The following is a 14,350-nucleotide window of genomic DNA, read 5'->3' as shown; positions in this document are numbered from 1 at the left end:
ATATTTATAAAGAAATGCAAAATGTCGATTTTACTGATGATATTGAATTGGAAGGGGTCCACACAGTCTATTCTTAGAATATGGAATAGAGAATGATGCATTTAGATAGTACTTATTATATATAAAAAGTGCACATTCAGTGATCCATTAGTAAGTTTACATATTTTATATACTCAAACTAATTGATCCCAACTTTGTATTTATAATGCGATGCTAAAGGGGTATTGTTGTGGAAATTAGATGAGGACACATACTGCTGTCCTCCTCTCTTATTGATTGGTTAGTGATTAGAGTCACTTTATGCTTATATTATGTATATAACAAAAGGCAGACAGGGATATCATTTCATGATTCACAGAACTATATTCAATTCCATTGCCTCATTGAGGCCTCTGGGATGCAAACAGTCAATTTTAAATGTCCAATATATTTCCTGCCTACAGAGAGCACGGAACCTATCCCCACCGCGTTTAGTCGGGGGTATGTTCTCTAAACCAATTAGTTGCAAGCAGGTTGGATCATTATTATGACTTTCTCCAAAATGTCTGGAGACACTATGTAACTGATAGCCCCTCAAGATATTCCTGCGATGTTCCAGGAAACGAATCTTGAGGGGTCTAGTGGTTCTACCCACATATCTTAAGTTACAACTACAGGACAGCATGTATATAACATAAGTTGTATCACAGTTGATGAAACCCCTAATGCTGAGTGTTTCATGTGGTAGCTGGACAGTGGTCGACCTGTTGGTAATGTACCCGCAGGTGATGCATCTGGTCTTCCCACATTTGAAACACCCAGCATGTTGTTGCCTCAACCAACTGGAATTTTGGTTAGATGTATTCATGTCAGCATCAACAGCCTTAAGAAAACTTGGAGCAAGTAGATTTTTCAAAGATTTATTTTTCCGAAAAATGAAACATGGATCTATAGGGAGTAGGTCTTTCAATATTTTATCCTGTTTGAGAATGTCATAGTTTTTACGAATAATTCTTTGTACATCCTTGTACTGATTATTAAATGTGGATATAAAGGCGATATCTCTATTTCCTGTATTTGATATTTTGGTCTTATTTTTATTTTCGTTTTTATTTTTATTTTGTAAAAGTGACGTTCTGCTCCTTTCCCTTGTAGAACCATATGCCCCCTCTACTAGCTGTTTAGGGTATCCACATGTATGGAAAGCTTCCATCAAGTTTGTGGCTTGGGTGTCAAATGTCTCCAGACGTGAGCAGTTCCGTCTAAGTCGGAGCATTTGCCCCTTCGGGATGTTTTTTATCCACATCGGGTGGTGGGCACTCTTATAGTTTAAATATGAGTTGGTGTTAACCGATTTCTGGTAATTAGAGGTGTGGATTTTGCCATCAACAACTTCCACTGTGATGTCCAAAAAATCAATAGTGGAGGGGTGATGGGTGAAGGTAAAAGATAAATTAAAAGTGTTGGAATTCAAATGTGAAACAAAAGAGTGAATTGAAGTAGTGTCCCCATCCCAAATAATAAACAGATCGTCGATGTAACGGCCATAGAGGACCAGGTTCGCGCCAAAGTCAGAACCCCAGATTAGTTGTTCTTCTAGGTCCCCCATATAAAGGTTAGCATAACTGGGCGCGAACCTGGTCCCCATGGCCGTCCCCATGACTTGTAGGTAAAATGTGTCCAAAAATAAAAAATAATTGTGTTTTGAAATAAAAGTGATAGAATCCGTGAGAAATTTCTGCATTTCCACTGGGAGATCGTCATCATTTTGGAGTCTCTTTTGTATACATTGTATACCCAGATCATGTGGTATATTCGAATAGAGACTCTCCACATCCAGGGTAATGAATGAGTAAGTGTCTTTCCAAATAATATTTTGTAATAAATTCAAAAAATGAGTGGTGTCCTTAATGTGCGAAGTCAAAGTGGAAACCCGTGGTTGTAAATAAAAATCAACAAACTGTGAAAGGTTGGAGGTGAGGGAGTGAACACCTGAAATAATGGGGCGACCTGGTGGGGAAGTGAGGTTTTTGTGAATTTTGGGTAAGTGATAGTAGATGGGTACCGTGGGGTAAGGGTTAAATAAAAATTGAAATTCTTCCTTGGTGATGGCAAGATCCACAACCGCCTGGTCGAGAAGCAATCTGAGTTCAGAAGCAAATTCCTGAGTGGGATTGCAGTGCATTTTAATATAAAATTTCTCATTGGACAATTGGCGGGTGGCCTCGTTTACGTAATCCGTACGATTTTGGATCACGAGACCCCCGCCCTTGTCTGCTTCTTTGAACACAATGGAGTTGTCTTTAATAAGGTTCTTAAGAGCTATCTGTTCCCACTTGCTCAGGTTGCTTCTCTTTTTGTTCTTATTTCGTTGTTGTTTATTATTTTTTGTATCATTTATTTCAGATTTCTTTTTGTTGGAAAGACAAAGTGTCTTAAAATCTTCCAACGTAGTTTTATAAAAAGATTCTACGTTGGTCCCTTTCGCTTTAATCGGATAGAAATCTGACTTGCGTTTGAGTTTAGTTTTGTCTATGTCATATATTTTCTTGGGGCTGATGTGGTTTTCTGTCCATAATTCAGCTAGAATGTCAAGGGAGGTTTGGTCCCCAGAATCAAGTAGAATTGGGTTGGCTGCTTCTGCATTCCGAGTTAAATTTTTATTGGCAAAATGCCTCTGTCTGCATAATGTTCTTATAAAGCGATTTAATTCGACATAGAGGTCAAAAATATTTGCCTCCGAGGAGGGTGAAAATTTGAGTCCCTTTTGGAGCAATCTTAGTTCCGTATCATTAAGTTTTTTGGAGGAAATATTAAATACATTAGATGGGGGTTTGAGAGGTTTTAGTTTCTTGTATTGAACCTTCTTTCCCCCCCTATTTCCTCTACGCTTAAATGTCGTCTTCTTTTTGGGGTCCCTCCCGCAGGACATCTGTCCAGGTCCCTCATCGGGCGGGGTCCCAAAAAAGACTCAGTATTGGTATCTCTCCTGCTCTTTGTTGTTGTTGGTTCTTTGGGTCTTGCTCCTGTATTGTTATACAAGGAGTCTGTTTGAAATCTGTTATTGGGGGTTTTGGAGTAGTGGTTGGGCGTGTTAGGACGTCTGTTGGTCCAGGCGCCTTTTCTCTGATATTGTGGCCCTTCATCTCGTACTCTGATATCCGCCACTTTCTCTGATTGTTTTTTGGTATCGTATGATTTTGTTCTATAATCATTAGTTCTATGGTTATTTTTATTTCTATTTTGGAGACGATAAGATCTCACGCTATCTGTTTGGTAGTCTGTGAGATCCCTATGGAATTTTTTACATTTGTTGTCTATTATTTCCTGTTCGTATTTTACTAATCTTTCCATGACTTTACTATCTCTCTCCTTATATTCCTTGAGTTGGTTGTGGGGTTCTAGTTTGGCTTTCAATGTTTCTATTTCCTTTTCTAATTCGCTGGTTCTCTTTACCCTGTAGTCAATAACAAGCTCCATCAATGAAAATGAACACTTGTCCAACAAATTATCCCATTTCTCCTGGTATTCAGTATTATTTTGAAAGATGGAGGGCTTGTGGAGTCTTAGACCACGTGGTAGCATCTTTTTATCGATATACTTTTGCAAATTCGTGCTATCCAGCCACTGTTTGGTCTCCTCTCGTAGCAAGTCCTCCAATTCCTCAAAATTAACTTTTAATATATCATCATTTCTGTCTAAATTTCCTTCTGGGTGCTGGTCACATCGGGAAATATATGTTTGTCTCCTGTTAAGTCTTTCATTGTAACTGGAGAAACAACTCATACTTGGCTGCCCAAAAAGACTTATCAACAATAGAAAAAAACGAAGAAAATTGCTCCACCAGAGAGCAATAGGGCGCCTATAGTATGAGCCTACACTTCGTTCTTTACAATACATATATTGGGAAAGTTATTAACACTATTTCTGTACGTACTCAGCTCTTACTAAGGTGCAGCTATGTGACCTTCAACCCGGAAGTACTCTCTCTGTTTATAACGTATTTTCCCCTTTTTTAGGATCTTTCACTGTTTTTAATAAATATTCATTACCAATGCCTAGATTAAATCAACATGTTTGTCTCCTACCTTATTAATGTATATGAAAATTGTGACCACTGAGGTTTATTGCTCTAATTGAATGATGATTGGCTACCTATCATTATGGGTATATATACCCCTAGCCACCATACCAGAAGTCACCTTTGAAAAAGCCACAAGTCAGTGGCGAAACGCGTTAGGTGCAGCCCCTCACTCTCATCAGATTGGACCTCAAACCATCTTCAGTCCACTGCTGCTTGAATTGGGAACTTTCATTTCACCTAATCCCCTTGGGATCCCTTTCAGTACACCTAACTCCAGGTGAGCCACGCCATCTCTAGCCACCTGTTGAGATTAGTGTATTTACATCAAGAACCAGGCCGTCTCCACTTAAAAGTGACTGGGGTGACTGGCAGTGTTTCCCTCCGGGTGAGCAGACCACCATCACAGCCACCCGTTTGAGAGTCCTGCCCCCCCCCCCCCCCCTCAAATTATCAGTCAAGTTTGGAGAACAGACGCCCACCCTCCTTCTACCATCTATAGGAGGCTCTCCAATCGGGCCAGAGCCAAAGGATATCTTCCATTTAACCACCAGAGGAACCCTTGGGGAGAAAAATTGGACACCTTCCCACCGTCCTCTCCAGCGGTATCAACATCTACCCGCAATATTAGAGAGGATCAGTGGATTTCTTCGTAATATACCGTTTAAATTGGTTTTCCAACACAGCAGAATCAAGTATGGTTAAGTGCACTTTCCATTTGGACTGACATCCCATTGGACATTGGCCATTCCAGATTCCGATCCAATCCGAGAGTGAGATTTTTATATTCATTTATCTTTTTATCATGTTATACTTATAATTGTATGTACTTATTCATTTTATATGTTATATAAAAATTATCAATTTATATTTTTTTGAATTTTTTCATTGCCAACACAGCGCTGCTCTATCTATCTTACTAATGGGGGAGGAGTTACATACATCATGGGGTGCTCGGAGCTCCATACACACACACACCTGTCATGTGCTCTAATGGGGGAGGAGTTACACACATCATGGGGTGCTCAGAGCTCCATACACACACCTGCCATGGGCACTAATGGGGGAGGAGTTCCATACACACACCTGCCATGGGCACAGTCCATGGGAACACCCAGGGGTGTTTGGTCCACACGCAATGCTGGACCAGATTAAGGTCCAATAGGGAATTGGGTACTTGGGTAATCCCAGCTGTCAGGTCTGTCACATACTGTGCATGTAGGACACACACACTAATCCCAGCTGTCAGGTCTCTCAGATACTGTGCATGTAGGACACACACTAATCCCAGCAGGTCTCTCAGATACTGTGCATGTAGGACACACACTAATCCCAGCTGTCAGGTCTCTTACATACTGTGCATGTAGGACACATACACTAATCCCAGCAGGTCTCTCACATACTGCGCATGTAGGACACACAAACTAATCCCAGCTGTCAGGTCTCTCACATACTGCGCATCTAGGACACACACACTAATCCCAGCTGTCAGGTCTCTCACATACTGTGCATGCAGGACACACACTAATCCCAGCAGGTCTCTCACATACTGCACATGTAGGACACACACACTAATCCCAGCAGGTCTCTCACATACTGCGCATCTAGGACACACACTAATCCCAGCAGGTCTCTCACATACTGTGCATGTAGGACACACACACACACACACTAATCCCAGCTGTCAGGTCTCTCACATACTGTGCATGTAGGACACACACTAATCCCAGCAGGTCTCTCACATACTGCACATGTAGGACACACACACTAATCCCAGCAGGTCTCTCACATACTGCGCATCTAGGACACACACTAATCCCAGCAGGTCTCTCACATACTGCGCATCTAGGACACACACTAATCCCAGCAGGTCTCTCACATACTGTGCATGCAGGACACACACTAATCCCAGCAGGTCTCTCACATACTGCACATGTAGGACACACACACTAATCCCAGCAGGTCTCTCACATACTGCGCATCTAGGACACACACTAATCCCAGAAGGTCTCTCACATACTGTGCATGTAGGACACACACACTAATCCCAGCAGGTCTCTCACATACTGCGCATCTAGGACACACACTAATCCCAGCAGGTCTCTCACATACTGTGCATGTAGGACACACACACTAATCCCAGCTGTCAGGTCTCTCACATACTGCGCATCTAGGACACACACTAATCCCAGCTGTCAGGTCTCTTACATACTGTGCATGTAGGACACACACACACTAATCCCAGCTGTCAGGTCTCTCACATACTGTGCATCTAGGACACACACACTAATCCCAGCAGGTCTCTCAGATACTGCGCATGTAGGACACACACTAATCCCAGCAGGTCTCTCACATACTGCGCATCTAGGACACACTGACTAATCCCAGCAGGTCTCTCACATACTGTGCATGTAGGACACACACTAATCCCAGCAGGTCTCTCACATACTGTGCATCTAGGACACACACTAATCCCAGCAGGTCTCTCACATACTGCGCATCTAGGACACACTCACTAATCCCAGCAGGTCTCTCACATACTGCGCATCTAGGACACACACTAATCCCAGCAGGTCTCTCACATACTGCGCATCTAGGACACACTGACTAATCCCAGCAGGTCTCTCACATACTGTGCATGTAGGACACACACTAATCCCAGCAGGTCTCTCACATACTGTGCATCTAGGACACACACTAATCCCAGCAGGTCTCTCAAATACTGCGCATCTAGGACACACTGACTAATCCCAGCAGGTCTCTCACATACTGCGCATCTAGGACACACACTAATCCCAGCAGGTCTCTCACATACTGCGCATCTAGGACACACTGACTAATCCCAGCAGGTCTCTCACATACTGTGCATGTAGGACACACACTAATCCCAGCAGGTCTCTCACATACTGTGCATCTAGGACACACACTAATCCCAGCAGGTCTCTCACATACTGCGCATCTAGGACACACTCACTAATCCCAGCAGGTCTCTCACATACTGTGCATCTAGGACACACACTAATCCCAGCAGGTCTCTCACATACTGCGCATCTAGGACACACTCACTAATCCCAGCAGGTCTCTCACATACTGTGCATCTAGGACACACACTAATCCCAGCAGGTCTCTCACATACTGTGCATGTAGGACACACACTAATCCCAGCTGTCAGGTCTGTCACATACTGTGCATGTAGGACACACACACTAATCCCAGCTGTCAGGTCTCTCAGATACTGTGCATGTAGGACACACACTAATCCCAGCAGGTCTCTCACATACTGCACATCTAGGACACATACACTAATTCCAGCTGTCAGGTCTCTCACATACTGTGCATGTAGGACACACACTAATCCCAGCTGTCAGGTCTCTCACATACTGTGCATCTAGGACACACACACTAATCCCAGCTGTCAGGTCTCTCACATACTGTGCATCTAGGACACACACACTAATCCCAGCTGTCAGGTCTCTCACATACTGTGCATGTAGGACACACACTAATCCCAGCTGTCAGGTCTCTCACATACTGTGCATCTAGGACACACACACTAATCCCAGCTGTCAGGTCTCTCAGATACTGTGCATGTAGGACACACACACACTAATCCCAGCAGTTCTCTCACATACTGCGCATCTAGGACACACACTAATCCCAGCAGGTCTCTCACATACTGCGCATCTAGGACACACTGACTAATCCCAGCAGGTCTCTCACATACTGTGCATGTAGGACACACACTAATCCCAGCAGGTCTCTCACATACTGTGCATCTAGGACACACACTAATCCCAGCAGGTCTCTCACATACTGTGCATCTAGGACACACACTAATCCCAGCAGGTCTCTCACATACTGCGCATCTAGGACACACTCACTAATCCCAGCAGGTCTCTCACATACTGTGCATGTAGGACACACACTAATCCCAGCTGTCAGGTCTGTCACATACTGTGCATGTAGGACACACACACTAATCCCAGCTGTCAGGTCTCTCAGATACTGTGCATGTAGGACACACACTAATCCCAGCAGGTCTCTCACATACTGCGCATCTAGGACACACTGACTAATCCCAGCAGGTCTCTCACATACTGTGCATGTAGGACACACACTAATCCCAGCAGGTCTCTCACATACTGTGCATCTAGGACACACACTAATCCCAGCAGGTCTCTCACATACTGTGCATCTAGGACACACACTAATCCCAGCAGGTCTCTCACATACTGCGCATCTAGGACACACTCACTAATCCCAGCAGGTCTCTCACATACTGTGCATGTAGGACACACACTAATCCCAGCTGTCAGGTCTGTCACATACTGTGCATGTAGGACACACACACTAATCCCAGCTGTCAGGTCTCTCAGATACTGTGCATGTAGGACACACACTAATCCCAGCAGGTCTCTCACATACTGCGCATCTAGGACACACACACTAATCCCAGCTGTCAGGTCTCTCACATACTGCGCATCTAGGACACACTGACTAATCCCAGCAGGTCTCTCACGTACTGCGCATCTAGGACACACACTAATCCCAGCAGGTCTCTCACATACTGTGCATCTAGGACACACACTAATCCCAGCAGGTCTCTCACATACTGTGCATCTAGGACACACACTAATCCCAGCAGGTCTCTCACATACTGCGCATCTAGGACACACACACTAATCCCAGCTGTCAGGTCTCTCACATACTGTGCATGTAGGACACACACACACTAATCCCAGCTGTCAGGTCTGTCACATACTGTGCATGTAGGACACACACACTAATCCCAGCTGTCAGGTCTCTCAGATACTGTGCATGTAGGACACACACACTAATCCCAGCAGGTCTCTCACATACTGTGCATGTAGGACACACACACACTAATCCCAGATGTCGGGTCTCTCACATACTGTGCATCTAGGACACACACACTAATCCCAGCTGTCAGGTCTCTCACATACTGCACATCTAGGACACACACACTAATCCCAGCTGTCAGGTCTCTCACATACTGTGCATGTAGGACACACACACTAATCCCAGCAGGTCTCTCACATACTGCGCATCTAGGACACACACACTAATCCCAGCAGGTCTCTCACATACTGTGCATGTAGGACACACACTAATCCCAGCTGTCAGGTCTCTCACATACTGTGCATGTAGGACACACACTAATCCCAGCTGTCAGGTCTCTCACATACTGTGCATCTAGGACACACACACTAATCCCAGCTGTCAGGTCTCTCACATACTGTGCATCTAGGACACACACACTAATCCCAGCAGGTCTCTCACATACTGTGCATGTAGGACACACACTAATCCCAGCAGGTCTCTCACATACTGCGCATCTAGGACACACACACACTAATCCCAGCAGGTCTCTCACATACTGCACATCTAGGACACACACTAATCCCAGCTGTCAGGTCTGTCACATACTGTGCATGTAGGACACACACACACTAATCCCAGATGTCGGGTCTCTCACATACTGCACATCTAGGACACACACACTAATCCCAGCTGTCAGGTCTCTCACATACTGTGCATCTAGGACACACACACTAATCCCAGCTGTCAGGTCTCTCACATACTGTGCATGTAGGACACACACACACTAATCCCAGCAGGTCTCTCAGATACTGCACATCTAGGACACACACACACACTAATCCCAGCTGTCAGGTCTCTCACATACTGTGCATCTAGGACACACACTAATCCCAGCTGTCAGGTCTCTCAGATACCGTGCATCTAGGACACACACACTAATCCCAGCTGTCAGGTCTCTCAGATACTGTGCATGTAGGACACACACACTAATCCCAGCTGTCAGGTCTCTCAGATACTGTGCATCTAGGACACACACTAATCCCAGCAGGTCTCTCACATACTGTGCATCTAGGACACACACTAATCCCAGCAGGTCTCTCACATACTGCGCATCTAGGACACACACACTAATCCCAGCAGGTCTCTCACATACTGTGCATCTAGGACACACACTAATCCCAGCAGGTCTCTCACATACTGTGCATCTAGGACACACACTAATCCCAGCAGGTCTCTCACATACTGTGCATCTAGGACACACACACTAATCCCAGCTGTCAGGTCTCTCACATACTGTGCATCTAGGACACACACTAATCCCAGCTGTCAGGTCTCTCAGATACCGTGCATCTAGGACACACACTAATCCCAGCTGTCAGGTCTCTCACATACTGTGCATCTAGGACACACACTAATCCCAGCTGTCAGGTCTCTCACATACTGTGCATCTAGGACACACATTAATCCCAGCTGTCAGGTCTCTCAGATACTGCGCATCTAGGACATACACACTAATCCCAGCAGGTCTCTCACATACTGTGCATCTAGGACACACACTAATCCCAGCAGGTCTCTCACATACTGCGCATCTAGGACACACACACTAATCCCAGCAGGTCTCTCACATACTGTGCATCTAGGACACACACTAATCCCAGCAGGTCTCTCACATACTGTGCATGTAGGACACACACACTAATCCCAGCAGGTCTCTCACATACTGCGCATGTAGGACACACACACTAATCCCAGCAGGTCTCACATACTGTGCATGTAGGACACACACACTAATCCCAGCAGGTCTCACATACTGTGCATGTAGGACACACACACTAATCCCAGCAGGTCTCTCACATACTGCGCATCTAGGGCACACACACTAATCCTAGCAGGTCTCTCACATACTGCGCATCTAGGACACACACACTAATCCCAGCAGGTCTCTCACATACTGCGCATCTAGGGCACACACACTAATCCCAGCAGGTCTCTCACATACTGTGCATCTAGGACACACACTAATCCCAGCTGTCAGGTCTCTCAGATACTGTGCATCTAGGACACACACTAATCCCAGCAGGTCTCTCACATACTGTGCATCTAGGACACACACTAATCCCAGCAGGTCTCTCACATACTGTGCATCTAGGACACATACACTAATTCCAGCTGTCAGGTCTCTCAGATACTGCGCATCTAGGACACACACACTAATCCCAGCTGTCAGGTCTCTCACATACTGTGCATCTAGGACACACACACTAATCCCAGCTGTCAGGTCTCTCAGATACTGCGCATCTAGGACACACACACTAATCCCAGCTGTCAGGTCTCTCAGATACTGCGCATCTAGGACACACACACTAATCCCAGCTGTCAGGTCTCTCACATACTGTGCATCTAGGACACACACTAATCCCAGCAGGTCTCTCACATACTGCGCATCTAGGGCACACACACTAATCCCAGCTGTCAGGTCTCTCAGATACTGCGCATCTAGGACACACACACTAATCCCAGAAATCAGGTCTCTCAGATTATAGTCCTGATTCAAGATCTCACCTCCGACTGAAGCCTGTGCCGGGATTCCATGAAACATTTTACGATCAGTACAAAACCTGGTAACAGAGAATGGACATAAAAGTCCCATAAATCTAGGGACATAAAGCAACAAGGGTAACATCAGAAGCGAGTGAGTGACAGAAAGGCAGGGATGGAGAAAGAAGTACATTAGCATTAAGGAGCAAGTCTGGATGTGGGGGGGGGGCACAGTCTTGATGGGTCCCTATATCTCGATGGGCCATACGGGGAAAGGTAAGGACCCTAGATATGTTAAGGGGGGAGTGGATAGTTCCCTGAATGGGGGTGAGAGGATGGGACCCCCTGGATCTTCGGAAGGCAGTCAGGGAGGAGGCTGGGACTCTTGATATATGTGAGACAGGGGAGGAAGATGATAAAGCTTTGGATCTGAGCGAGGACAGAGACTAAAGGGCACATGTGTAGTTTCATGGCGCCGTGCGTCTGAGTCCCCTTGCGGGGCTCGCTTCGCTCGCACACGCTGCGGGCTCGGTGGCTCGCTACGCTATTTAAAATCAACTCCATGCCAACAAGGATAGTGGAGGTATGAACTATCCATGTTGGCATGGAGTTAAGTTACTTTTTTTAACATAGTTTGTGGCGAGCGTAGAACCCGGAAGTAGCACGGCGCCGTGAAACTACACAAGTACCGACTAAAGTCCCCCATACATTAGCTCAACTTGTCCTAGGGACAAGTCGGACCAGGTTTCCCCGGCAGCTCCCCGGGAGGGGTCAAACACGATTAGGCACTTGATGTGCCATGTTTTGCATATGATAAATCGCTATGTGATTTATCATATGCAATTCCTGGTAAGCTGCGGCGGGAGATGCAGGCAGGGTCAGCGGGCGAGGGACACTGGGGAGCTGCAGGGGGAGAGCCGGGTAGGGGACACAGAGGCAGTGCGCGGGGAGGGATGGGGGCTCGAGGATCAGGGACTAGTCTCTGCAATGACTCAGCCAATCACTGGCTGCCCATTCATTTGTAAGGGTTTTTTTTCCTTGCAGAGACTAGTCCCTGAACCTCCTGCCAAGCTCCCTCGTTTCCCTCGAGACACCCCCCCCCCGCACACCGCGTGATGCCTCTGTGTCCCCTGCCCGGCTCTTCGCCACCCCCCCCCCCACACCGCATGATGCCTCTGTGTCCCCTGCCCGGCTCTCCGCCACCCCCCCCCCCCACCACACCGCGTGATGCCTCTGTGTCTCCTGCCCTCCGCCACCCCCCCCACACCGTGTGATGCCTCTGTGTCCCCTGCCCTCCGCCACCCGCCCCCCCACACCGCGTGATGCCTCTGTGTCCCCTGCCCGGCTCTCCGCCACCCCCCCTACCACACGATGCCTCTGTGTCCCCTGCCCGGCTCTCCGCCACCCCCCCACCACACCGCGTGATGCCTCTGTGTCCCCTGCCCGGCTCTCCGCCACCCCCCCCCCCACACCGCATGATGCCTCTGTGTCCCCTGCCCTCCGCCACCCCCCCCACACCGTGTGATGCCTCTGTGTCCCCTGCCCTGCCCGGCTCTTCGCCACCCCCCCCCCCGCACACCGCGTGATGCCTCTGTGTCCCCTGCCCGGCTCTTCGCCCCCCCCCCCACACCGCATGATGCCTCTGTGTCCCCTGCCCGGCTCTCCGCCACCCCCCCCACACCGTGTGATGCCTCTGTGTCCCCTGCCCTCCGCCACCCCCCCCACACCGTGTGATGCCTCTGTGTCCCCTGCCCGGCTCTCCGCCACCCCCCCCACACCGCGTGATGCCTCTGTGTCCCCTGCCCGGCTCTCCGCCACCCCCCCCCCCACACCGCATGATGCCTCTGTGTCCCCTGCCCGGCTCTCCGCCACCCCCCCCACACCGCATGATGCCTCTGTGTCCCCTGCCCGGCTCTCCGCCACCCCCCCCCCCCACACCGCATGATGCCTCTGTGTCCCCTGCCCTCCGCCACCCCCCCCCTTACACACCGCGTGATGCCTCTGTGTCCCCTGCCCGGCTCTCCGCCACCCCCCCCCCCCACACCGCGTGATGCCTCTGTGTCCCCTGCCCGGCTCTTCGCCACCCCCCCCCCCCACACCGCATGATGCCTCTGTGTCCCCTGCCCGGCTCTCCGCCACCCCCCCCACACCGCATGATGCCTCTGTGTCCCCTGCCCGGCTCTCCGCCACCGCCCCCCACACCGCATGATGCCTCTGTGTCCCCTGCCCGGCTCTCCGCCACCGCCCCCCCCACACCGTGTGATGCCTCTGTGTCCCCTGCCCTCCGCCACCCCCCCACCACACCGCGTGATGCCTCTGTGTCCCCTGCCCGGCTCTTCGCCACCCCCCCCCCCACACCGCATGATGCCTCTGTGTCCCCTGCCCGGCTCTTCGCCACCCCCCCCCCCACACCGCATGATGCCTCTGTGTCCCCTGCCCGGCTCTTCGCCACCCCCCCCCCCCGCACACCGCGTGATGCCTCTGTGTCCCCTGCCCGGCTCTCCGCCACCCCCCCCCCACACCGCGTGATGCCTCTGTGTCCCCTGCCCGGCTCTCCGCCACCCCCCCCCACACCGCGTGATGCCTCTGTGTCCCCTGCCCGGCTCTCCGCCACCCCCCCCACACCGCATGATGCCTCTGTGTCCCCTGCCCGGCTCTCCGCCACCCCCCCCACACCGCGTGATGCCTCTGTGTCCCCTGCCCGGCTCTCCGCCACCCCCCCCACACCGCGTGATGCCTCTGTGTCCCCTGCCCGGCTCTCCGCCACCCCCCCCACACCGCGTGATGCCTCTGTGTCCCCTGCCCGGCTCTCCGCCACCCCCCCCCACACCGCGTGATGCCTCTGTGTCCCCTGCCCGGCTCTCCGCCACCCCCCCCCACACCGCATGATGCCTCTGTGTCCCCTGCCCG

General features: G+C 49.3%; 1 protein-coding gene across 1 annotated transcript in view; it reads right to left on the bottom strand.

Annotated features, from left to right (window-relative positions):
• Positions 1 to 14,350, bottom strand: part of VPS28 (VPS28 subunit of ESCRT-I) — a 104,973-nt gene that overhangs the window by 86,062 nt on the left and 4,561 nt on the right. Inside the window, exon 2 of the mRNA XM_083171423.1 lies at positions 11,465 to 11,520. Within this exon, the coding sequence (XP_083027549.1) occupies positions 11,465 to 11,501 (37 nt within the window). The 5' untranslated portion in view covers positions 11,502 to 11,520. The remainder of the gene's footprint in view (positions 1 to 11,464; positions 11,521 to 14,350) is intronic.

Source organism: Crinia signifera, chromosome 2 (assembly GCF_055691185.1).
Source record: "Crinia signifera chromosome 2, ASM5569118v1, whole genome shotgun sequence".
Lineage (NCBI taxonomy): Eukaryota > Metazoa > Chordata > Amphibia > Anura > Myobatrachidae > Crinia > Crinia signifera.
This window is presented reverse-complemented; position numbering and strand designations above follow the sequence as displayed.